The sequence below is a fragment of the Solanum verrucosum genome, unplaced genomic scaffold, assembly GCF_900185275.1.
Source record: "Solanum verrucosum unplaced genomic scaffold, falcon-dt-bn FXZP01000277.1, whole genome shotgun sequence".
In the NCBI taxonomy this organism is placed as follows: Eukaryota; Viridiplantae; Streptophyta; class Magnoliopsida; order Solanales; family Solanaceae; genus Solanum; species Solanum verrucosum.
Window position 1 is genome coordinate 3,611,757 of NW_026019945.1, and position 25,843 is coordinate 3,637,599.

The following is a 25,843-nucleotide window of genomic DNA, read 5'->3' on the forward strand; positions in this document are numbered from 1 at the left end:
ACAAATTAACTAGTTTTAAGTTGACTAATTTAATTGAAATCTCAATTACATGTTTTATTCAATTTTTCCAATAGGATATCAGTTCGATACCAAATGTACACCAATTGGGTACAAATTAACTAGTTTTAGGTTGACTAATTTAGTTGAAATCTCAATTACATGTTTTATTCAATTTTTCCAATTGGATATCAATTAGATACCAAATGTATACCAATTGGGTATACAATTAACTAGTTTTAGGTTGTCTAATTTGGTTGAAATCTCAATTACGTGCCTTTTTTTCAATTTTTCCAATGGGATATCAATTCGATACCAAATGTATACAAATTAGATGCAACATTAACTAGTTTTAGGTTGGCTATTTCAGTTGAAATCTCAATTACAAATTTTTTTTTCTATTTTATCGTTGGGACATCAGTTGGATACCAAATGTATACCAATTTCATACTAAGATTTGAATATTCAGTTGATATCAATTGCATACCATCATTATCTAGTTTTTTTACTATACATTTGAAAAACACTTAATACACAAATGATTAACTAGTACACTAATAAATATTTTGAAATTATAATTCATTAACTTAAAAGACAAAATAAATCAAAACATGAGTTTGTCACATTAAAACAACCAAAACAAAATAAAAATAAATGTCATTTTTTTCCAACAAGGTAATTTGAACATGTCTTCTTGTTGTGTCCCTCCCGACAACATGTACTGCACGTAACCTTAGACCTCTTGCATTTCACATAAGCAAATCCTTTCCAACGTTCATGTTGTGGTCTCCCTACAATTCTTTTTGAACCAGACACAATAATTTATGCTCTGACACTTTTTGAATTGCATATTTTTCATGTTCCATCATAAATTATTGTGTTAGTATTACATGATACAAAAGTACAAAAAACTTTACAAAACTATATATAATATGATAATACACACTAAAACAATATTTTTTTGTATCAATTTCTGCTCCGCCACTTTTTGAATTGCATATTTTCATGTTCCATCATAAATTAATTATAATAACAACAAAATTATATACACTCGTCATTATTTTTTCATACAAATATCATTCAAACAGTACACTACAAAACAAATTTCATACAAAAAATAATATTTCACATTTCATACTCACTTAATACACATTTCATACAACAATCATCATTCATACCAATTTTATACATTTCTCATACCAAATAATTCATTACTCTCACACAAATTTATACACAAATGACAAAACATATATAATCAATAAAATTTCAAATTTCATACCAAATTAAAACACTTTTCATACATTTCTTCAAACATCTAAATAACTTTTTTACACATTAGTGAACACACTTTCATACCAGTTTCATTACATTTATACTACCAAATTCATTCAACATTTTACATTTAATTTATATTTTCGAAAAAAAAACAGTATCAATATTACAATTTTACTATACCTACTTAATCTACAACGATAAAACTATTTATATTTTATACATTTATACTCAAATCTTTCATATATTGTGCCTATTTCTCACAAAATCATGGTTTTGACAGTACAAATTAATCAAACAACAACAAAAAAGAAACTTACCAAAACGTATTATGAACAAAATTAACAAAAACGTATTATGAACAAAAATTAACAAAAACGAATTTTGACCAATCACTAAACAATAATAAATACTAACCTGAAGGATCCCATCTCCACCATGTTTAATTAGTATTGATACATAGTTGTCCATCACAACAAAATCAAGATTTTTCAAAGAAAAAAAAACTTCAATTACTCGACAGTGAGAAGATTTTTGGCAGAAAATTAAAGAAAGAGAAACGTTGAACAAAAAAAAAAGGATATAATCAGAATTTTTAATCAAGTTTAACTAATTTGAGTGAATTAAAGAAACAAATATTCTTAATAAGTTTGAATTCCTTAATTCGTGCTAATTAGTAATTATCTACACTCAATTCAAATTAAATTAACACTCCTATTCTGTTTTTTACCTTTTTGCCTTCAAAAATGTTTTTTTTTTGTTTTTTTATCTTTTTTTTTTTAAACAAATGTTTTCAATTATTAAAAATAACTTATTTTTTTTAATAAATTGTTAGAACCTGTTTAATGTTACAACTTGAAAGTTTAAATCTACTGTTATAACTTAAAAATATTAATATAATAAATGTCATATATGAAATTTTCATTTTCACTTGATGAATATAAAAGAATGGGCTCTAAAAATCGTAGCCCAGCTCTATCAAATCACGAATTAGGTCAGGTCGGCCCGGGCCTAGCCCATATTGACGGTTCTAATATATGACATCATTTGAAATGTGAAAATTTAACTAACTAATTATTAGTATGAATTTAAATATACTTCTTTTATGAAACAAAAATGTCACCTTTAAAGTAAACATAAACAGTAGCTTAATTCACAATAATTAAGCACTTAAAAACATTCTAATTTTTTGTTTTAAAAAAGTACTTTTTTAAAAAAATTATTCTTTACTTATTCAATAGGCGATTAATAAATAACATGACAATTGTACACAACCTTTTAAAAATATAATAAAGTTAATACTTTGAGAAATGCAATACGTGAATAAAGATAAATTTAAAAAGTAAGTGATAAACATATCTTTTAATTTTTTAAACTAGACAAAAAAAATTATGAATATCTATTTGTTTGCATACAAATAAAATAAAAATGAACGAAGAAGACCAATTTACGTCTCCAAGCAAGGAGCAACTACATTACACTAAAAATATTTTTTAACAATAATTAACTAAATATATTTTTTAAGCAACTAAAACTCTGTAAATGCCTTAAAAATCTATAATGATATTGGATTAACTATTCCCTCCATCCCATATTAGTTGATCATTATACTAAAAATAATTATCCTATATTAGCTATTCGAATCAGTAAAATTATTTTTTTATTTATGACTTCTTAAACACCGTACAAAATGAAAATGGATCAATTAATATGGGACATAAGGAGTAATATCGATAAAAGCTTTAACACTCGTTATAACTGTACATATTTATTACCGCTACAAAATATTTTATCATAATGCAGAAATATAAAAATTAAAAGAGAAGGTGTAGCATTCTTAAAAATATTTTTTTCCCATTCATTCTGGATTAGTTGATACAGGCTCAGCAAAAGTTCCTTCTCTAGGTTTACATAATTACCCCTTACCGCTGTTCATCAGTGCGCCACGTCTTCACATTGTGGCGCGCTGCTTGAATAACACGTGTTTCTCTGCATGGGATCAACTGCTTGTTAGCTTAACACCCGTCACAGCCACTCATTCACTTGTAAAAGAAAAAGGAAAAAAAACAAAAAAAAAATTAAAAAAATTAAAAATATTAAAAAATCCAAAATTTCTTCTCTAATTTGAGAAATTTCATCTTAAAAGAAAAAAAAAAAAAAAAACTAACAACATGCAAACCAGTCTGCATGATGAACTCGAAAATGTTCATGGATTTTCTCTTTGACGATCATGATTGATTCCCCATCTACGGATTCCGAATTGCAAATGCGCCGATGATATAAGAAATTCAATTGCTTGCTGTGGCGTTAATAGTTCTACTAAATTCTCTATCGTCTTCATCCTCAGTTTATCCGCCTTCTCCAAAATCTCAACTAGCTTCTCCATCTTCCCTTCTATGTCTCCCATCAAACCAAGTATCTCACTTGCACTATCCTACATGTACGATAAATTCAACAAATTACTCGCTATTCTGGACTAAAATTGACTTAATTAGAACAAAATTGATGATTTGGGGATCAGACAACCAATTGAGCTACTAAGATCTAATTTCTCATTTATTTTGAAATTGAATACTTGGAATTGTGATTTGATTATTGTAAATGACAGAGTGGCCTTAGAATTAAAAAAAAAAAAAAGGAAGGAAGAGAGAGATGAGGATTTCGTGCCTGCCAGTCGTTGAATTCGTCAGTGATAGAATTTTCTTCCTGAACAGCTTCACATTGAAGTTCGCTAACGCGAGCGAGTTGATCCGGCGATAGATCACCGAGATCTCCGTATCGGAGGCCACGGAGAATGTCGATTATGTGAGATTCAAACAAAATGCTGGATTCAGTGTAAATAAGGTGAAAAGCGGTGGTCGGTCGCCATCCGGCGATCCAATGGAGAGAACGTTCAAGAGATGTAGACCATGGGGCGGAGTAAACGGAGAGGATATCATTTTTTGCAGCTAAGGATTTAACTCGATAGTACTCGTAGATATGGGACACAACTTTTTGAACGAGTTGTTGGTGCAATTCACGGTGTTGGTCACTGGTGGCGGGGCGGGGAACTTGGCTCAGTTGGCGTACGATTTCTATCAGTTGATCAAACCATGTATCGTAGAAACGCTGGAAGCTCATCTTTCTGTTTTTTTTTTTTTTAAATTTTGTTTCCTTGTGTCCTTAGTTTGAGAGTGGAGTGATTTTCATCTATAGTGTTTACTTCCTCTGTCTTTTTAGTTGTCATATATTCAAAAAGGGTATGAGAAAGTACTATAAATTACAAATTTAAATTTAAAATATACTATATCATAAAATATTAGTTAATTTTTTTATTATTTGATTTAAAAAAGAAGAAGATTATGACAATTAAAATGAAACGGATACGGACGGAGTAATTTTGTATGTATATTCGAGTGTAGGAGTGTGGTGCGCTTATTAAGATTGGAAGATTATAACTGGTGTGGGGAGTATGGTTTTTTTTTTTTTTTTTTTTTATATTGGGAGGGAGCAGTATCATTTTCAAGCTAAGATAAATATAGGTTACATAATTTTATTTCGTGCAAGTGTTTTTTATTTTAATTTGTTCAAAGAGTTCATCTTATTATAATTAGAATTTAGAAGTAATTTGATTTGAAAATTTTCATTTGCTTCTTAAAAAAGTACTAGTACTAGTAGTTTATAAGTCAGGCAAATATTTAAATATTATTTTAAATTTTAATTTTGAAAACATGCCAAGTCAAATAATATTACATAAAATGTGATCGCTTCTCGAAATTTAAAGTCCAAAACTTCCAAATAATGGCGAGTCCCCTCACCGACTTGGATTAGCTCTGTGACATACTAGAACCTCATCCCTTCTAAAGATGATTAACAGACTAATATGGGTTATGGTACTGTGAGGAAATCGCTCTATTTTTAACGAAAGATCTCAATTTAAATTTTAAGTGTAATTTTTTTTTTGTTAGGAACATTAACAAGAATATGAACTTCGAATGTGAAGTCGGAAAAAGATATTCTAGAGATTAACTACCATCCACTGACACAGTCAGTTCATTTTTAGAAATACATATTTCTCTAATTATTGTATTTTTATATTTAATGAATAATGATTTTTCATCTTTTTTTTTCTTTTTTTTTTAAAACACGTCTTTAATCTAAGGGTTTATTTTTTTAAAATACTTTTATTTCTTTGAAATAATGTTCAAATATTTTTGGTACTATCGACTTTAAGTATTATTTAAATTGAAGTACATATAGTGGTATATTGACCAAAGTTTTAATTTGTGTTGTTAATTGAATGAACTAAGAAGAGAAAACATGTCTGAAATAATGAAAGACTTATCCAAACACTTTTTCATGTTTCGAAGAAAACTTAATAAGTTATAAATAATTTTTGTATGAAATTAATTAGTCTAGATTCTAAAATAATAATAATAACAATGAATAAAAAGTTACCGTTGATGAATGTCTCAAATTGCTTTAATAGTGTTTACGGAAAAGGAGAGTAAAAATAACGAGGGCGAAGAAAACGGTGAAGAATCCTTCATTTTTTCAGTAAGTCAAATAAGAATCCTAAACAAATTTCTATAATTAATTTAGAGACCAAATTAGTATATAATACTCTTTTAATTTATATTTAAATATTTATATTATATGAATATATATCAAAAGAAATAACTATTTCTAAAAATAAACTGATGTTGTAATTTTCTTGTGAGTGGACAGTAGTTAATCTCTATTCTATATAAAAGGGAAAATTTCGCATATAGTTACAAGAATAAACTTAATTAGGCTTTTTAGCTGTAGTTTACATATTTACAAGTTGTAGCTATAGTTTTAATGGTTATAAGCAAGCGTATTTGTATAATTCGCTATTATTTGGCATTTTATACAAAACGAAAATTCAAATTTTTTAAAAGATAATGACGGTAATTTCGATTGGAAAAAGGTAAACAATCCTTTAATTCATGGAACAATATCTCTTTAGACTTTCATACCAAATATGCCTTTCCTTCCTTCCGTAAATGTATAAATTGATTTCTATTTGTCATTGTATAAATTATTATTTATTGATTCAATTCACCGATGAATGTAGTTTACGTGAAATTAGTGATTGTATAAAGTAGTTATTTCCGTACATAATTGTATAAACAGATTCTTCAAAGGTGGTTTGTATTTGTATATTTTGTATATGTATAGGTCAGTTTTATTTTTTGTGGAATTAGTGTTTGTATATGTTTAATTGATTGATGACGGTAGTTTATGTGGAATTAGAGTCCGTATAAATTAGCTATTTACATTTGTAATTGTTTAAAATGAGTAGTAACACTGACAACTGATTTATATTTGTATATTTTGTATATGTATAATTCACATATTCTAATTTTTTTTGTGAAATTAGTGTTTGTATATGTATAGTTGATTGATAATAAATGTTTATTACGTGAAATTATTGTATGTATCAATGAGTTATTTTTGTCTGTAATTGTATAAAAGGAGTAGTGACAATTGTACTTAAATATATGTATATGTATAATTCACAACTGATTTGTACTTATATATTTGTCATAATGTCTTCCAAAGCTATTTTGGAGGTTTCTTCATCCATAAATTTGATTGTATATAATTATAAATTTGAAAAATCATATGAAATTGCAGTCACATACAAATATAAATCAAAAGGATAAAAATAAAACCACAAAAAAGGAAGAAACTTAATTGCATAACAATTGCCCTGAAAATCAGGAATCGTGATTTGACAGGAAAGAACTGAAATTTTCAAATTTTGAAATCAATTTGTGTTGAGGGATTTAAGGAGAATATAAGGTAAAGGATTATGAAGAAAGAGAAGGGATCATTTGTATATATGGAAAGGGATAGCTACACGCTTATACAAACAGAAAAGGTAAGCAACGTAATTATAACCAAAAATTAATGGCGAATGGTAATAAAAATAAACTCTAGCTATAATGACTAATTAACTAGTATAAATTTGTTTAACCGTGTAATTTTCCCTATAAAATACTCATCAGTTTCACAACTACTGCTCTACCTCATTGCGGCCCCCGTATTTATATAATTTTAATTTTAAATAGTGACAAAATATCACATGAACTGAAATAAAAAAAATATTATTTGAAAAATTAAGTCGTGCAATATTTACCTAGGTTACCAGGCCGTAATAATGTCATATTATTGAGTCCGGAGCCTAAAGGGCAAAAAAAATTGTCAAAAATTCTAAAAAGGGCAAAATCGCTGCGTCAATAGCGATTTTCCTCTGACAAAATGACAAAATCGCTGCCACAGCAGCGATTTTGTAATTTTATTTTTTTTTAATTAAAAATTGCTGCGATTTTGTAATTTTTTAAAATTAAAAATTGCTGCGATTTTGTAATTTTTTAAAATTAAAAATTGCTGCGATTTTGTAATTTTTTAAAATTAAAAATCGCTGCTTTTTCTTTAAAAAAACTAAAATGGCACATCAAAAAAAAATTTAACCAAAAGGGCTTCTGACAAAACAAAAATAAAAATCGCTGCATATTTTCTCAAAAAAAAAAAAACTTTTTTTCTTCAAAATCGCTGCTATAGCAATTTTTGAATTTAATATTCTTTTATTATTATTTATGATATATAATTCAATTTTCCTCATACTTCAACAATTTTATTGAGTATACTGTCGTCTTGTTTATCATTTTTATATTATTAATAAGTAATAATAGGCATGAAAATAATAGCACTTGGCATGAAGCTGCCCCTGCAGCGATGTGTAAGGAAAAAAAAAATTCTCACTTAAAATCGCTGCCACAGCAATTTTTTTTTTCTTTTTACAATGGCAGCGATTTTTAATAATAATAATTAAAAAAAAATTAACAAAATCGCTGCTGTGGCAGCGATTTTTAATAAAAAAATAATATATTTTTTAATACAAAATCGCTGCTGTGACAGCGATTTTTAATAAAAAAAAAAGAAAATTTTTTTTTAGACGAAATCGCTGCTAGGGCAGCGATTTTGCCCTTTTGGTTAGAATAAAAAGTGATGTGCCCTTTTGGAATTTTTGAGAATTTTTTTTGCCCTTGAGGTCTCGGGTTCTCATATTATTAGCCAGAATTTTCAATAAAATTTTAAAAGAATCCAATATCATAATATAATTATATAAATATGTATACAAATAATTTTAGTCACTTTCCTCAAACAAAATCTTATGCAACTGAAATTTAAATAAATGAAACTTCCATGAGCACCTAAGACTGATATTTAAATAAATCAAATTTAAATATCGAATATAAAATAAAATATTATTGCGGCATAGCTCCGCTACCGCATGAGCACCTAAGACAGTTTAGGAGGAAAATTATCTGCGGGGGTTAGCGACAATGCCGTCTAATTATTTGCACGAACAAGCTACATATAAAATGTGTATAACATTTATACAAATAATTTCTTTTAATTTTTGGGTATATTTTATTTTAAAAAAGAAATCCGATCTCTTTAGATTTGCGGTGAAAGATTTTGTTAATGTAATATACCATAAATACAATAATAGTAATAGATTACCATTGAATTCAAAATGAACAAAATTCAATAAATAGTCATTTAGGCTGAGGCGCGGATCCTAACAACGTCGTACAACTCAAACAACTCCAAACTAGTTGAAGAGTTCAAAACTTCACAAAAAGAACATCTTTCTTCAATATATAATTAGTCTCTTTTGTATAGTTAATTAGTGGAGGACTTCGATTAATATTATTCTTGGTCTCAACTCTTTCTTTCACTCACTCACCTCAATATAAGGAAAAATTACAAGAATATACTATGTAAGACCATTATTTACATAATATTATTTTAGTCTTTTTATTTACAATATTAACATTTTAATTACAAATATATACATAACAATATAGTTTAATGCACTTTTTTTTAACGTGGGATACATTTTTATTTACTACTTTTTGGGGTAGTGTGCTTATTTTATGGAATTGATAATTTACTATTTTACCTTTTGAATTTCCAAGTACAGTCATGTTGTGCTACGTTTTTTTTTTTTAAAACACCTTTTAATTTCTCTTTCTTTTTTCTCTCTCTTAATTTTTTATCATGAAATCACACCATTTAATTTTTTATTCTCTCACATATCATCGTTATTTTTTGGATAAAATCTCCATCTTTTCTCATTAAGAATTTTGGTTCTTCTTCATACTTGTTTTTTTCTTCAAAATTATCTATATTTTGAGATAAAATTGTGTGTTTTCTTTGATTTATACGATCATGAATAGGAAAATTTCATGAATTCGATTTGTAGAAAGAATCTGGGTATTGACAGTCGAATTGCAATATTAATAATCTTGACGTGTTCGAGATTAAATATATTTCGAGTTGAGTGCATTTACTTTGTCTCCCTAATCTTGTTATCGGTAGTGAAAGGTCTATCTATGTTACTCCTAATTTGACAAAAAAGAAAGGTAAGGAGAAAGAGGTTTCAACCGTTGATTCGAAGGAGTATTCGTATGATAGTAATTTTATATAGAAGTTCATCTTAGAACAATTTCTTCCATCACTTTATCTTATTTTAAGAAATTATTTTGTCAAACAATTAAATAAAATTTTATTGTTTTTGATGATTTTTTTTTATATATATTTCATTGTGCCTAATTTTTAGACTTTCTTGAAATTCGAAAAAATAATATTTCTCAAAATGTGATATTGTTCATTCTAGTGTTGGACCTTAAAGGTAATATTTGATAGAAATTATGTTGGTGTTCGTTGTGGTATACAATGACTAGCTGAAAAAATATTTATAAAACTATTCAAAAACGAGCATTATATGATATAAATTATGGTATAAAAGTTGGTATTCATGCTATCAATTTAGCAAGAATATTATATTCTATTTTAATCCAACAATATACCTCAATATAAACATACAAATTTCTTGCAGTGTATAATAGATATAAGGTTGAATTGGGGTATCCAAATGAAATATGCGGACAACTTCAAGGGGCTCTCGATGACTTAAGCCTATAATATACTAACTTAGACCATATTTCATACCAACATTGTACCATATAAAATACCAACCTTCATGAAATAAATACTACCCCATAGACATCATATAAAATAGTAACTTACTCCCATATATCACACCAATATGGTATCATATAATATACTCGAACTTTCTTTGAAATATATGCTACCATATAGTCATTATATAATATACTAACTTATACCATATGTCATATCAACAAAATTTCGTTTAATATACCATTTTTTATTGAAATAAATACTACCAATTAGATATCATATAATATACTAACTTATACCATATTTCACCCCAACGTGAAATCATGTAATATATTAATATTTTTTGAAATAAATATTTTCTGATATATTAACATTGTGTTAATTGATTTACATATTTTTTTTTATTTTAAATCATAACAAAACCAACATTGTTGGAATTAGTAAAAATAAAATTAACAATTGAAAAAATAACACCATTCTGAAAAATGCTTAAGAAACGAATAATTATGCAGTCGTTTATAGCATAAAATACTATTCTGAATTTTTTTTTTTATTCAAAATAATTAAAAACAACAATCAATTCTTAAATATTATTCAGAATTAACTATGGAAAAAGGAGTTATATTGAGGTTATGAAAGAGAAACATTAAATAACAATTGAGATATTTGTGGAAAGTAATTAAATAACAACATGGAGTAAATTAAGGGATTAAAATTTTATTTATTATAAAATTGTGCGTGGGTTATTTTTCATTTTTTCATTTTTTTTATTTTGTTTTATTTTATAATGATTCTATTGCTATTTTGGTGTAAAGTCAAACAATATAGTACTCCTCATATTTTTCACTATATATTTTCTTGTATATCTCTTGTACATTTCTTGTTTTCAAAACAAAGTAAAATCACACTATTTATAGGTGAATAATTCTTTCTTGCAACGAATATAAAGATTATGGGGTAGTAAATTAGGTAAATGAATAACCAAAGGTTATATAAGTTACGAGGTATAATGAAGTAGAATAATAGGTAAAATTAATGGTAGATCATGATTCATGACAATAACAATTACAAGAGTTACACTACAACAATAACCACATTCTTATTCTCACTTTATACCCACTAACATATGCACTTAATATTTTTATTTTAATATTAAAATATATAAATATCAACAGATTAACTTTAGAAGTAAAGCTCAATTTATTAAAATTGTCTTTATATTTAAAATTCTGAGTAAGAAAAAGAAGTACTTTACAATTCTAACACAATTTTGCTACATGCACCTACGCCACGTCAAATATTTAACGATATATTTTCGGATATGCAGCATACCTACTGTGGCGGAGCTAGGATTTTTATTAAGGGGTTCAAAATCTGAAAAAATAAATATACGAACTAACCAAAGGGGGTTCGACATCTACGATATATACATATAAAATAATTTTAACATATACAAATAGTAAGATTTTCCGTCGAAGGGGGTTCGGGTGAACCCCCTGACATACTGCTAGCTCCGCCCTTGCATACCTATTTCCAAAGGCAAGATAGCTCCAGAAAACTAAGCTATGACGCAAAATCAAGTCCACTCGATTTTTTTTCTCTATCCGATATTTTATTATCTGTACTAAAGTTCGATTAATTTAAATTATATTTATAAGGCTTCATTAGGAGAGAAGCGCTCCCTATCAAGGATTTTTTCATATCCAAAGCTTAAATTTGAGATTTCTAATTAAGGAACAACTTCATCTACTGCACCACATTCTTGATAGTTTATATATATATAAGATATATTGATATAATAAGATCACATAATTTATTCTTTAACCAAAACTATCTCATAGATTTATCTCAAATAATATCATTAGGCATATATGATGTATCAACGATACATATATATAACTATTGTACTAAATTAAATTATTTTGCTTGGTATAAACATCATATACTTATAGGCTTTTTGGCGATGATATCTTGATACGAACTTCATGAAGTAGAAATAACGTTCGTTAGTCAATATTTTTTCGCCTTCTTTTAAAAAATAATAGTTTGTCATAAAATTTTAAATTTACTATGGAGTTTGAATTTGAAACTCAACATAAGAAAATATTTTTCAATTGTAAAGGTTAAAATAAATACATTCTTTTTTTTACTTCATAAACAAAAGCTTTTAAATATTTCTCAAATTATGAGAATATTCCCTGGCGAAATTTCAGGAAATAAATTAGTATTCCCTCCTCCGTTCCTTTTTAGTTATCATGTGCTGAAAGTCAATTTGACTAATTTTCAAAGTTAAATTAGATTATATTAATTCGATATTTTAAACAAAAAATTTAGATATTCAAAAGTTTTACGAAAAGTACAATAAATTGCAATATTTTGCATATGATGAAAAAATACATCACAAAATGTTTGTCAAAGTTTTTATTATTTGACTCTTAAAAAGGAAATCATGACAACTAAAAAGGAACGGAGAAGTGATTGATTCGTAAAGATGTAGGAGACTAAAATAGAGCGTCTCATTTACTACAGAAATACGAAAAAGGATCCATTTTAAAAACTGCAAAAACTTCAGCTGCCTATAAATAGCCAAAAACTTGCTGTTTTAGTTGAAAATGAAATGCAAGAAAATGCTCAAACAACAGTGAAAAATTCAAATTTTGTCTCAGAATCACCACCACCACCATCACCGTCAATATTAATGTCATCATTATCGTCCTCAGAACAATTAGATGATAGCGCGCTTGTTCAACTAGTTTCAAAATCAACATCCAATAGACTTTTGGGAAAATATTTTGATGCTACGGAGTTTGATTTTGACTATGAACAGAGTAGCATATGGTCTCCTTTAGTTCTTCCTAAGAGAATTTACTTGACATCTCCATCTCCATCTCAATCCAAGTTATTGTGCTCTGAAAAGGGTAAATCACATTGGCTGAAAGATTGTGTCAATTCTTGCTTAAGGTTATGGTAATATATTATTTTCATTCATATCCAAATTCTTTGTTCTTCTTAGAGACAGTGACGAAGTCAGAATTTTCACTAAAGGGATTACAGGTTTTTTTGTTGTTTAGATTCAAGGATTTCTTCTTCTTGTGTGATGTGCATTTACTTTTATATAAAGGGCTAACTTATATTCAATGGTGAAGATAATTTTCTTGTAGTGTACGTTGTTATGAAATGTATAGATTAAATGTTGATTAGATTGTTTAACTGTGCTATTAAAATTATAACTTTGTATCAATTTGGAGAAAAACAAAATTATTTTATGGAGATTCAATTCTGCTTTGTATGTTGTAGCATCCTTAATAGGGGAAAATGAACAACATGATTGTGTTAAAATGACTGGGATTCTTCTAATAAGAAACTTTAGAAATAGAAAAAATCGTCTTTTAAAATAGATCTGCAATGCACGAATTCAAATTTAATTAAATTTCAATATGAATACCGATCATTGAATGATAATAAATACTAGCTCTTTTTTTCTCCAAAGAAAGATAAAGTTTCAAATCTTAGCCACGCGAGACAAAAAGTATTGGATAATATTTTCTTTGGATATAATTATTCGATATATATATAATACTATTTATGAACGAAACATATATGAACTAGCATGGACGTTGTTGTAATATATATATACCCACAGTCCCACACAATAGAAAGTAGGGAACCAACTAGCAAAATATTTTGGAATATAAGTACACCCTCTATTTCAATTTCTTCCGTCGATTTGGCACGAAATTTTAAATAATAGAAAGATTTTTGACATTTTAATTCTTAAATAACCTCTTATTATTTTTTTCCTTTTTTTTTTTTTTTTTGCTTTTCCTTTTTGTCCAGATATTATTGTAGAACAAACACCAATTTGCAGACATGTCACCTTCACGTATATCTAGAGTATAGTAAAAGATAAAAACATATTTTAATGGTAATAGTGACCCTTCATCAAACGTACTCTGAATTAGCTTACAAAAAAAAAAGAATTTTCAGTGTCTGGAATTTCAGTTAAAGTCACAGATTTACTTTTCTTACATTCAAATTTGCTGCCTAGTTTTGCTATTCAAATTCTATTTTGCAATTAAATTTTATTTTAGCTTTTAAAGAGCGCGAAAATATAATAATATAACATGTTTTTAATTAATGTACATAGATGTTTTGAGCCACACCTGTGCTACATTGATATATTCAACGAGTTTATTCGAGTACTTAAATGTAATATATACAAACAAATTTAAAGGAATATTGTCTCGTGTAATATATTCCGCCTATTATATTTCTAATTTCTCGTTGTTTGCGCGGAAGCTTATTAATGTCCGATTACCGGACTAGGGTTTGACCCGATATTGTGATCGACATGACCTTGAGTCACAAAATGTTTTTTCTTACTAACAAACTTTGGTCGAGCTTCATTATTTTTCGAAGGAAAATGAAGCAACTTGGCCTCATGAGAATGATCAAGATTAATATTTTCATTTTTCATGTTATTAATGATTTTTCTTGCTTCAAAACTAGGTACAAACTTGGCTAGTAGAATGATCAAAACAATTGAACAAATCATGTCAAATCGAGCCATTGTTAGTGCAAAGTTAAGGAGAACTAATTAAATGTAAATGTACCCTTAATGGAGCTATTAAATAAGTTACTCTTCACATGAATGTAATAACATGTAACTCTCTTGTTTAATGGAAAAAGAGTTATGAAGGTATTTAATAAAAGGACAAATTACTTAACTACACTCCTTTACTTACCTTAATATCCATTTATCCCTACTTATTTCAAAATTTTCAAAAATCCCTTATTTACCTATGTATCCCGTGCACAACGCTATGTATCCCGCTATGTGGAATGTATCAAACCTAATGTATCCCGTGCACAACGCTATGTATCCCGCTATATGGAATGTATCAAACCTAATGTATTCCGTGCACAACGCTATGTATCCCGCTATGTGGAATATATCAAACCTAATGTATCCCGTGCACAACGCTATGTATCCCGCAAACATCATTTTAAGGGATTTTTGGTAAATAGAAAACTAGAAGGGATAGAATTTTATTTAGTACTTATAATATGTGGTTCCTATAATTTATACTTAATAAAATGGGAGTTAAATGTTACTTTGTTTTACTATAAAATTTTGAGAGACAAACATTTTTAGATTAGAGTGTGCTTGTTGTGAAGATCGAATTTACAACTCCACAAGTGATCTTGTGATGAGAAACCTCATAGGCAATTGGTGATAGTAACATAAGTCGATTTTTGAAAAAAATGTATGTCTAATTCCGCATTAATATATAAAACCTCAAGTTGTAAATATTTCCTTATGTTTTTTTTTGGGTTCCTCGTACTCTAGTCTATATCCCTAATTAACATGACTATGCAACTGACGCATTTTTCTTTTTGTATAGTATGACTAGGTAACTTCATAATTTTAACCTACTTTATTTTTTTTCTAGAGCAATTGTCGTGCTTTCGTCCCTTTGCCTATAGATATACGATGGCTTGATTTCGATATTATTGCTCATGACTTGACATATAGTTGTGTAGTAGTTGATTTTACCACCAGATTACCTATTAGATAGTGGTAAGCCTTTCAAATGTCTTCTTCCTTACATTTTTGAAAATCCCTTTACGTCAGTTGGGTGTTTACCTTTGAAAACATAGCTATTTAAGTCATTCTCAAATAGTCAAAAAAGGACGAATAAATTCTATAACTACAATACTTAATATTTATGATTAGTATTAAATAGAATAGTCACTATTGCAGAAGGAGGTAAAATCAGGAAATAAATATGACTATAAAGATCCTTACCATCTTAGGCACATAATTCTAAGGATTAAATCTCCAAACGGTACTAAAATTTAGGCAAAAGAAAAACTAAAAATAGAATTTTTCGTTCCTCCCCTTGTACCAATAGTGACAAGTTATTACCACTTACACTCGTAGTTCAAGAATTTCAAATTCGTAAAATTTAGTATTTTAAATTCTGAATCTATCTTTGAACGCATGCGTAAATGCACTAAAAGATGTACATTAATGTTCGTTTAGGAGATATCATATCATCTGCAGTGACTTAATTTTGGTGTGCACGCAAAGTATACTCTACCTCTACTTTGAATCTTTTTTCCCAAAAAAAGAGAAAAATATGAACAGTACTTATAACATGAATTTCAATTCCTTCTACGAAATGAGAATAAAAAGCTAAAAGTTTATGCATTTTCTCCAACTTTGACACTAGTGACCCACTCTGCAGAGGCGGATCTAGAATATGAATATCTTGTTAAAAATAAAATAAAAATATCAAATAGAAACTGATTCCTATTATTCTAGATAAATAACTCCGCATTCAACTAATTAAATGTATTCCATCAATTTTGCAGCACATAGCTACCAACAAATAGCATTATATCAATTCTAAAAACATACATATAAACATCTAATTTTACGGATAAATCATAAATTCACATGCATCATATTTCGCTCGATAAATATGCTATGGGGTCAACATGCTTATCAACAAGATTCAATAGTAGTATGTATATACATTAGTAAAAGCCCCTCAACACGGAACTATATAGTCAAGAAATTGGATCTTATTTGGGAGGTATTAAGGAAGAAAAAAACACAAAATTAAAGGATTATTCCGTTTATTATTATATGTATATATATTTAGTTTAAGATGATAAATTTTAAAAAATAAATTATTTAAAAAAATTATGCGCCAAATCAAACTAAGACAAACAAATTATAACAGATAGAGTATTATTGACCTTTGATCCAAATGTTTTGAGAAATTATTTAGAAGCTCATCAAGATTTTAGTTAGTGCATAAATATTTTTTTTAATCATAATACTGTTACTTATAAAAATATTGCTTAGATAATTAAAATGTCAACCGTCTCTTAAGTGTTTTTTTTTAATACTACTCCAATACGTAACTGATCCATTTTGGTTAGAGTGTGAGTGTTAATTAATTAATTAATTAATTAATTAAGTCATATACGTAACTATCCATTTTGCTTAGTGCATGGAATACTGTTTATTTGCCTTGCAAAGGTCAGCAATAAAAGCGATCATGTCAACCATGCATGCAACTCCTCTTGTCCTTGTTTTAGTATAGGTTCGATATGAAGAAAAATATTTTTTGTTTATAGTCAATTGGTTGAAATATTTTGATTTAAAAAAAAAAAAAGTTTTAAAAGTAATCATGTTATTTTTCTAGTGAAAGCATGAGAAAATATTTTGAATCATATTGACTCTATAAGGGGCTATGAGCGAGAAGTGAACATCTCAATATAATTGTCTCCTCCCAATTTATGGGCCATGATTTTCTTATAGCGGCCAGGGGCGGAGCTACGTAGTTATCAAGGTGTTCAATTGAACACTCTTCGTCAAAAAATAATATTGTACATACAAGGAAAATGATACACGAATTGATTAAATAATATAGTATGAACACCTTTGACACAACAAGATGTTGTGGCCCAATGGTTCAGATGCATTGAAAGAGTCAATACTAAAAGTGTTCGTATTTGAATTTCATTAGCAACAAAAAAAAATTCACTTTTTAAAAAGAGCTTTTGTTATTTTTTAAATAATTCAAAATTAATATTACTTATTAAAATTTTTAATACACTCATTCGTCCAAAAAAAATGTACTTATGCAATTTCTGGACATTCCGCCACTGCCTATAGCGTCCCATCCCATCACCCTCTACCCCATCCTTATAAGCTTATAATATTCGATTTAGATTATATACAAATATTTATATTTAATATTTTTATTTACTTATCAAAATATATTTTAAAAAGTAGTATAAAATCGTATACTTTTTAGAAAAAATATATTTTTTCCTACTGTTTTAATTCGTGTAACGCAATAAGTCAATCGTTGTCAATTTTGTCACAACATGTATCATGAACTCGAAGGTTTCAACCGCATTTTGTGGATGGAAAAGAAAGTTAAATGTTGACCAAATTACTAAAAATTAAGATTTCAAAAATACAAGTTCACTGTATATATTATATACACACGTGCCTTTAATGAACGTTGTGCATTTTCTTGACCCTCTTCGTTTCTTTCAAAACTTATTTTTAATTTTTCAAGGTTCGATGTTTTTATTGGAATTTAATTTAATTAATTTGAATTTATGTTAGGTAAGATTCATTTGTCATAGTCACAATTTAAATGTGACACCTCTAATAAAGTTTTTGCACGAATTGTTGTTTTTATTTGCGAGTGAATTTATTTTTTATTCTCAATTTTTAGTTTTGGTTTCTATTGTTCATCTAATAGAAAAATTGTGTGAACCAAAGTATTTTTATCTAGCCAGAACTAATTTGTTCGGTTTAAGTTTAGGGAATTTTTACCTCACCTGACATAATTTTGTAGGAATTTTTCAGATTTCGTTGTATTGATCCCTCCGTCCCTTTTTATATGTCACCTTTTCACTTTGTACTTGCATTAAGAAATGATGTAATTTTACCTTCTACCCTTATTTAATTTTTTTGAAACTCAAGTTTTCAATCAATGAATATGAATTAATTTATTTAACCAATGAACATGAATCATTTACTTAGTTTTTCTAAGTTGTTCAAATGTATATTTTCAAGGCTAATAACTCATAAGGGTAAAAAAGGAACAATATGATAATTTATGCATTGATTTTATGAAATGACAAGTATTATGAACCAATTATTTATAGAAAGAGATGACAGATAAAAAGAAACGGAGAGAGTAGTATTTAAGAACGAAGTGAATTGAACATATGTTCATCATAATCCACACAACCATAAAGAACGTATTTGACTAGATAAAGTTATGTTTTAAATATGTCGTGTGAAAAACTAAAAATCCTTTTAATTAAAAAATGTAAAATTAAATTTTATTTTATTTTCTTAAATTTCGTGTCAGATCATCCAAGTGAAGTGAACATATATCATCATAATCCACACGACCATAAATATTATACGTAGAGCAAGAGGGCAAATATAATGGGAACAGCAAATGCCGGCGGCTTATTAGTTATTACTACTCTCTAGTTTAGTTCATCTGTACCTATCCAATTTCCAAGACACTTCCTAGGATAAATACACAAACCAAAACTCTTCTTTTTCTTAAAATGAAGTAAATTTGTTGTCTATAAATAGCATGTTTTTTTATTAATAAACTTACTTTTCTTCGTTTCATTACTTCTTTTTTCTCCTTTTTGCTCCCAACTAGACATCACTCTCCAAATATTAGTAATGGCTCGTTTTGCAATATTTATGTTTTTGATTGCTTTGGTTATTATGTTAGTTTGTGTTGCACCATGTTTTGAAGCAAGAAAACAATTGAACAACATGGATAAGAAGAAGGTCACTAACCCGGCTTCTTCGGCCCCATTGAAACGAGGTCACGTCATATTAGTAAATACGAAAAAACTATATGTTGGTGGCCATGTTGATCGCAATTTGGAGTCGGTCCCTAGTCCTGGAATTGGTAATTTTGATCATAGTATGCAATCAGTTCCAAGTCCTGGAACTGGAAATTTTGATCACAATATGAAATCAGTCCCCAGTCCTGGAATTGGAAATTTTGATCACAATATGCAATCAGTTCCAAGTCCTGGAATTGGTAATTTTGATCATAGTATGGAATCAGTTCCAAGTCCTGGAACTGGAAATTTTGATCACAATATGAAATCAGTCCCCAGTCCTGGAATTGGAAATTTTGATCACAATATGCAATCAGTTCCAAGTCCTGGAATTGGAAACTTTGATCACAATATGCAATCAGTCCCCAGTCCTGGAATAGGTAATTTTGATCGCCCTAGTCTTGGAATCAGCCATGTTCATCGCAATTTGAAATCAGTATCGAGTATTGGAATTGTGAAGTCTGAAAGTCATTCAGGCCCTAGTCCTGGAGAAGGCCATGTTTATCGCAATTTGAAGTTAGTCCCAACTCCTGCTATTGGCAATGTTCATCACAATTTGAAATCAGTCTCAAGTATTGAAATTGTTAAGTCTGAAAGTCATTCAGGCCCTAGTCCTGGAGAAGGCCATGTTTATCGTAACTTGAAGTCATTGTAAATGGCAACTTCTATTTAGTAGTAGGATGCAATATATTAAGTACAAATATTATGCAAAAAAAAAAGTACCATATCATGTGACAGTTTGTTTATGCACATATATGCTTATTAATTAATTAATGCGATATTTTAATCAACTTGTAATTCTAATTATTAATATTGTGCATGGACTAAATATTCCAAAAGTCTCAACAAAACAAAACGTTGTATGTGGTACTACTCTTTCCGTCCACTTTTAATTGTCATAATTTTCTTTTTAAAAACAAACTTTAAGAAATTTGACTAATATTTTACGATATAGTTTTTCATATAGTATACATATAACATGTCAATCATTGATTTGACTTAGTTATTTGTTGGTTGAGTAAATTAAACTCGAGTTAATATCTCATTCAATTTTAAGAATTTATATAGCAAAATCATTAAACTTTGTTTTTTTATAAAATTATATCAATAAACTAAATTTATCATTAAAAATAAACTAACCTGACAAAATAAATTATTTTTATATATACCATGTAAATATAAATCCCATAAATAAATAAATTTAAAGAAAACTCATTAACAAATTTTACGGGAAACTTAATTAGTGATATAAATACTCTTATGGCATTACAACAATATCATATGGAATTTCCTGGTCTACAATTATCATTTCCAACGAAAAGAGTTAAGTACGTATTATATTCCATAAATAAATAAATTTAAAGAAAACTCATTTACAAATTTTACAGGCAAACTTAATTAGTGAAATAAATACTCTTATGGCATTACAATAATATCATATGGAATTTCCTGCTCTACAATTATCATTTCTAGCGAAAAAAGTTAAAGTACGTATTATATTCCAAAAAATTAAGGATTTCACAAAATTTCATAGAAAAAGCATTAAAAAAAATTTGCATTCTGAAATTCGCCAGAAACACAGCAGATTTATTTTTTTTACAAATCCTCACAACTTTCTGAAACCAGAAAAAAAGTTGGAAATGAGAAAATAAAGTTGAATTTTGTGTGCTTGGAGTTATCGTCGTGAATTTGATTAGAGTATTAGTGTATATTTGTTTATTGTAGTATCATAAGGTTATTTGTTTAACTAATTAAGTTTGTCTGTAAAAATAATTTTAATGAGTTTTTAAAGTTATTTATTAGTGGGGTTCATGTTTACCTGTTATAAAAAATAGTTTATTTTGTCATATTAGATTGTTTTAAATAATAAATTTAATTGAGTGATTTTATTGATACAAAATAAAGTTTAATGACTTTATTAGATAAATTCTCTAAGTTGAGTAACTTTTTAAGTTATTAACTCGTAAAACTCTCTCTCTATATATACAATTTATAAGTAAAAACTACTCCATTTAACTATAACATTTTTATTTTAGCTATTCAAAAAAGCCAATTTTCTTATTTTTAAATAAATTATTTTCGATGGAAAATGTTTTCCTCCGCACCAAATACACAAGTATCCTCATCACCTGAATTTACGTGAAGGTGTCATATGAAATTTGAAGTTGTTGTGAAAGTAAATAATCTCCACTCCAAACAAAGTAATTAAAATTATCTTTATATATATATGGGAGAAATTCTCCATATATCACACTCAAAATTACATTAAATATTCAATTAAGAAACACCTAGATATACATTTTTACTTTTGCACTTGCATTAAAACATGATGTAACTTTACCATTCTACCCTTATTTAATGTTTTCTTAAGTCAACTTTATTAATATGATATATATACACGTGCCTTTAATGATCAATGAGCATTTTCTTGACCCTCTTCGTTTCTCTCTAAACTTAGTTTTTAGTTTTTCGAGCTCGATATTTATATTAAAATTAAATTAAATTAATTTAAATTTGTGTTGTGTAAGATTTGCTCAAGAGAAAAAATATTATTTAATAGGACTTTTTGTCGTTGTCACAATTTAAATATGAGATCTCTAATAAAGTTTTTGTGCGAATTGTCTTTCTTATTTTGGAGTGATATTTCATTTTTTATTCTCAAATTTAATGGGTTTTAATTTTTGCTCTCGTTACTTATTTAATAAAAAATTTGAGAACTAAAGTATCTTTATCTAAGTCAGAATGAATGAAGTGAAGTGAACACATATTCATCATAACCCACAAAACCATAAAGAACGTATTTGGCTAGATAAATTTATGTCATATATATCAAAATATTCTTTAATTTTATGGATTTAAACATGTCATGTGATAAAAGTAAAATATTGTAAAAACTTTAATTTAAAATGTAAGATTAAAAAAACTATTTTATTTTCTTAGATTTCGTAACAAGTCATCCAAGTGAATTAAACATATATTCATAATCCACACAACTAGAGCCGTCAAAAAGGGCTTAGCCCATGGGGCCGGCCTGACCCAACCCGTTATTGAGGTAGGTTGGGATAATATTTTACAAACCCGTTTAAAATTGGGGCTTATAAGCCCAACCCTTTTAGGCCCTTAGCCCTTGAGGCTTGATCAGGGCCGGGCCGGGGTCGGCCCATGGGCCAAATTGTTGACACCCAATTTTGGACCTCCACATTATAGATTAATCATCGAGTTTCTTCAATTTCAAACGATTTAAAATAATTAGTTTCATAAATTTTTAGAAAAAAAGAAATATATATATATATATATTGCAAGTTTCTAAATAGTCTATCACTTTTTATAATTTCTAATAATATATATGTTTTATATAATTATGTATGAAGTAAGTATATCCTATACATATTCGAAGATCATCTCAGAAGATTTTATATTTTTTAGTGTATTTTAAAGTGATGGCTATAATTTTGAATTAATTAGCTTTTATGAGATTCGAAATATTTTTCGAGTTATTTTTTATGTAAGTTTTGTCAATTTTATAAATTTTTTTTAAAAAATAATTAAAATGTTTTTATAGTTATGTATATAATTAGTATATTTTTATTTGAAAATCGTCTCAAAAGTTTTAATTTTGCTTTAAATTTCGCCAATTAGTTTAATTAATTAATAGTTAATATTTTTTTTAAAATTAGTTATTTAATTTTGTTAAGATTAAGAAACTCGTTAATTAATTATATTAATTCGTCTCATTTAGGTTTTAGCCTTTTGCAAATTAAAATCAATTTGGCTATATTTCTTTTTATGATTTTAGTCATTTTTATTTTACCTCCTTTAAAACCTTTAAGAAATCAAATTTGGGCCTCTTTCCATTACCCTTCAACCGGCCCAATTCCACTAGCAGCCCACCTTTCCAAATTTCCAAATTTCAACCAAAAAAAAAAGAAAAAAGAAACCATTACGTACAATAACAATACCACACGCATAACAGTAGCAAAACGACTCCCTGTACACATCTTGTTCTTCTTTAGAAGCTAAGAACAGAGTGCCCATCCCTCTGTAAAAAATCCAACAAATCCGAAAATCTCGTCGCCCGTCTGCAAACCCATAACCCTAGCAACCTAATCCATCACCCTCGCGTCTCTTTTTCCCCCCTTTTCACGGAAATCGCAGGCCTGCACAACAGCCTTCACTGTTGCTTCGCAAGAGCAGTAGAAATTCAAATCTCTGTTTGAATTTTCCAGCGGATCTTTCCCTATAAATAACCCTCTTACTCTCAGTGATTAGGGGACGGTTTTTGAGAGCTTAGTTCTGAAACAATAGTCGTCTTACACAAAAAGAAAATTCAAACGATTCCCTAGATCCTAGGTTTCGAGAAAACTTCTGTTCGTAGCTGGTTCTAAATTTATTGATTTGCTGTTAGTATTAAAATTTCGCGGTGGAAGAGTCTCTGTTCGCAGCTCGTCTTGTCTCAGTTCACTGCCCGAAAAGAGGTAAATTCTTTCTTAGCTTTGCTAATTCGTCGTTCTTCTATGTGTTTTGTTTATGTGTTCTTAGTTTTGTTTTATGTCTCTATAGGTTAGAATTTGGTTTACGAGTATTATCTAGAACAATGTTCCTCTATTTCTTTTGTTAGTATAGTCACAAATCTACTTAGCTTATTAGATTATGTTCCGGTTACTCGTTTGAATCATCCATAAAGATTATTGTTTATCTTGGGTTTACCCCTCGTATTTGTTCGATGATAGGCGTCTGAATTCGTGTTTATGCATCTAAGAAATGTCAAGTGCATTGGTGCGATTTCTCTGTATAAAGCTACTGTTTATAGAGTTGTTTTTTTTTTTAGTATTTCTTCTTTGACATGATGGTGTCCATGTTTGCGCTTCTTCATAGTCGACATTGGTTCAAGTTCTAAGTTGCTGGTAGCTTGTCTAGGCATAGTTTCGAGTCTATTTCAGTGGGTGTTGCTTCGAAATGAGTTCTAAATCTGTGAATCTTCTTAGTTTTAATTCGAAAGTGTGCATGTATTCAACTTAAGAGTTAATCTTGTTTCTGGTTTCTGCATATACTCTTGTGGTTTGTTATTTTCTTAAGCTTGTAGGCTGTCCAAAGTTTTCCTTTCATATCCATTTGAATTTCAACTACTCGTTATGCCATCTTAGATTGATTTTATGCTTAGTATGGTTTTGGGATTAATGGTTTAGTGCTTCTAACATATGTGTGATAGCATATTGGTCTCTTATGTGATCACTTTAAGTATTTTGAGTAAAGTTAAAGCAAAAAATCTGATTTACTATTCAAGTATAGCTTTCTCTGTTTGTAGCCAATTATTTTGTTAATATTCTTATGCCTCCAACTTCCGTCTTAATATAATGTATTGGCTTGGTTGTTGAATATAGTAGGCTACAATTTCCACTCTATTGAAATAATTTAGACTTAGAACTTGTTGATATGAAAAAGCTCTCCAATTTAAATGTAGGGTGAACTCGAATTATTCTTTTGGTTGAGATTTCTGCCCTTTTGGGAAGATTGTTGTTTCGTATTTGACAAAAGTATCATTCCTCTATTTAACTAGTTTCCTCGCTGCTCCCCCACACTTTATTTGTCGTGATTAATGTGCATAAAATAGTGGCTTTGTGTTATTGCTTTTTTTTTTTTCTAAACTGTTCTATATGGCAATGATCTTTCATCCTCCCTTTTCCTTTAACCCGTGCTATTAAGTGAATACCGTATCTATGTTAATCAATTTCGTTCAGTTCAATTAAAATGTGACTAAGTTGAATTCAAAAGTTTGTAAACCTCATTTCTTTATATGTTGTGGAAGCTTTCGACTTATAATTTGAGCATGAAATGACTCGGTTTGATTTTAGCTTTCTTTCATAATCTGGACTATAGTTTCCTTTAGATACTTATTTCGTTGAAACTTTTGGTTTGACAACAGCAGCCTTCTAATTCTGTCCCATTGTTCTGGATGAATTTTATCTCATTAAATTGTGTCGATACATTGTTTTAACTATACTCTTCTTTGGAAATTTTTTCACCAATCTTCTTTAGTTTTTTTTTTTCCCATTATATGCAACTGTTATCTCTATTTGTATATCATAACATGATACCTTAGAGTTCTCCATTAGTCTTTTCTTTAGTTTAAATGAAGATAAGTTTTGTGTCCATTTCAAAT

The 25,843-nt window shown here is 28.2% G+C and overlaps 2 protein-coding genes across 2 annotated transcripts; one reads left to right on the forward strand and one right to left on the reverse strand.

The window, feature by feature from the left end:
- Positions 1–3,475: 3,475 nt before the first annotated feature.
- LOC125807169 (protein DOG1-like 3) lies at positions 3,476–4,389 on the reverse strand. The gene is made up of 2 exons (XM_049486914.1): positions 3,937–4,389; positions 3,476–3,703 (listed from the first exon to the last, which is right to left on the reverse strand). Exons 1-2 carry the CDS (start codon positions 4,387–4,389, stop codon positions 3,476–3,478), a joined length of 681 nt encoding a protein of 226 aa, XP_049342871.1.
- A 15,124-nt stretch (positions 4,390–19,513) lies between these two features.
- Positions 19,514–20,338, forward strand: LOC125807985 (flocculation protein FLO11-like). The gene has a single exon (XM_049487748.1). The coding sequence runs from the start codon at positions 19,514–19,516 to the stop codon at positions 20,336–20,338; it is 825 nt and encodes a 274-aa protein (XP_049343705.1).
- Positions 20,339–25,843: the final 5,505 nt, after the last annotated feature.

What these genes read in the sequence shown, in the direction of transcription:
- LOC125807985 (XM_049487748.1), top strand. Translation starts at nt 19,514, where the DNA reads ATGGCTCGTTTTGCAATATTTATGTTTTTGATTGCTTTGGTTATTATG.
- LOC125807169 (XM_049486914.1), bottom strand. Translation starts at nt 4,389, where the DNA reads ATGAGCTTCCAGCGTTTCTACGATACATGGTTTGATCAACTGATAGAA. An exon ending in ACGAATTCAACGACTGGCAG is followed by an intron (nt 3,704 to 3,936) that starts GCACGAAATCCT and finishes TCGTACATGTAG; the next exon opens with GATAGTGCAAGTGAGATACT.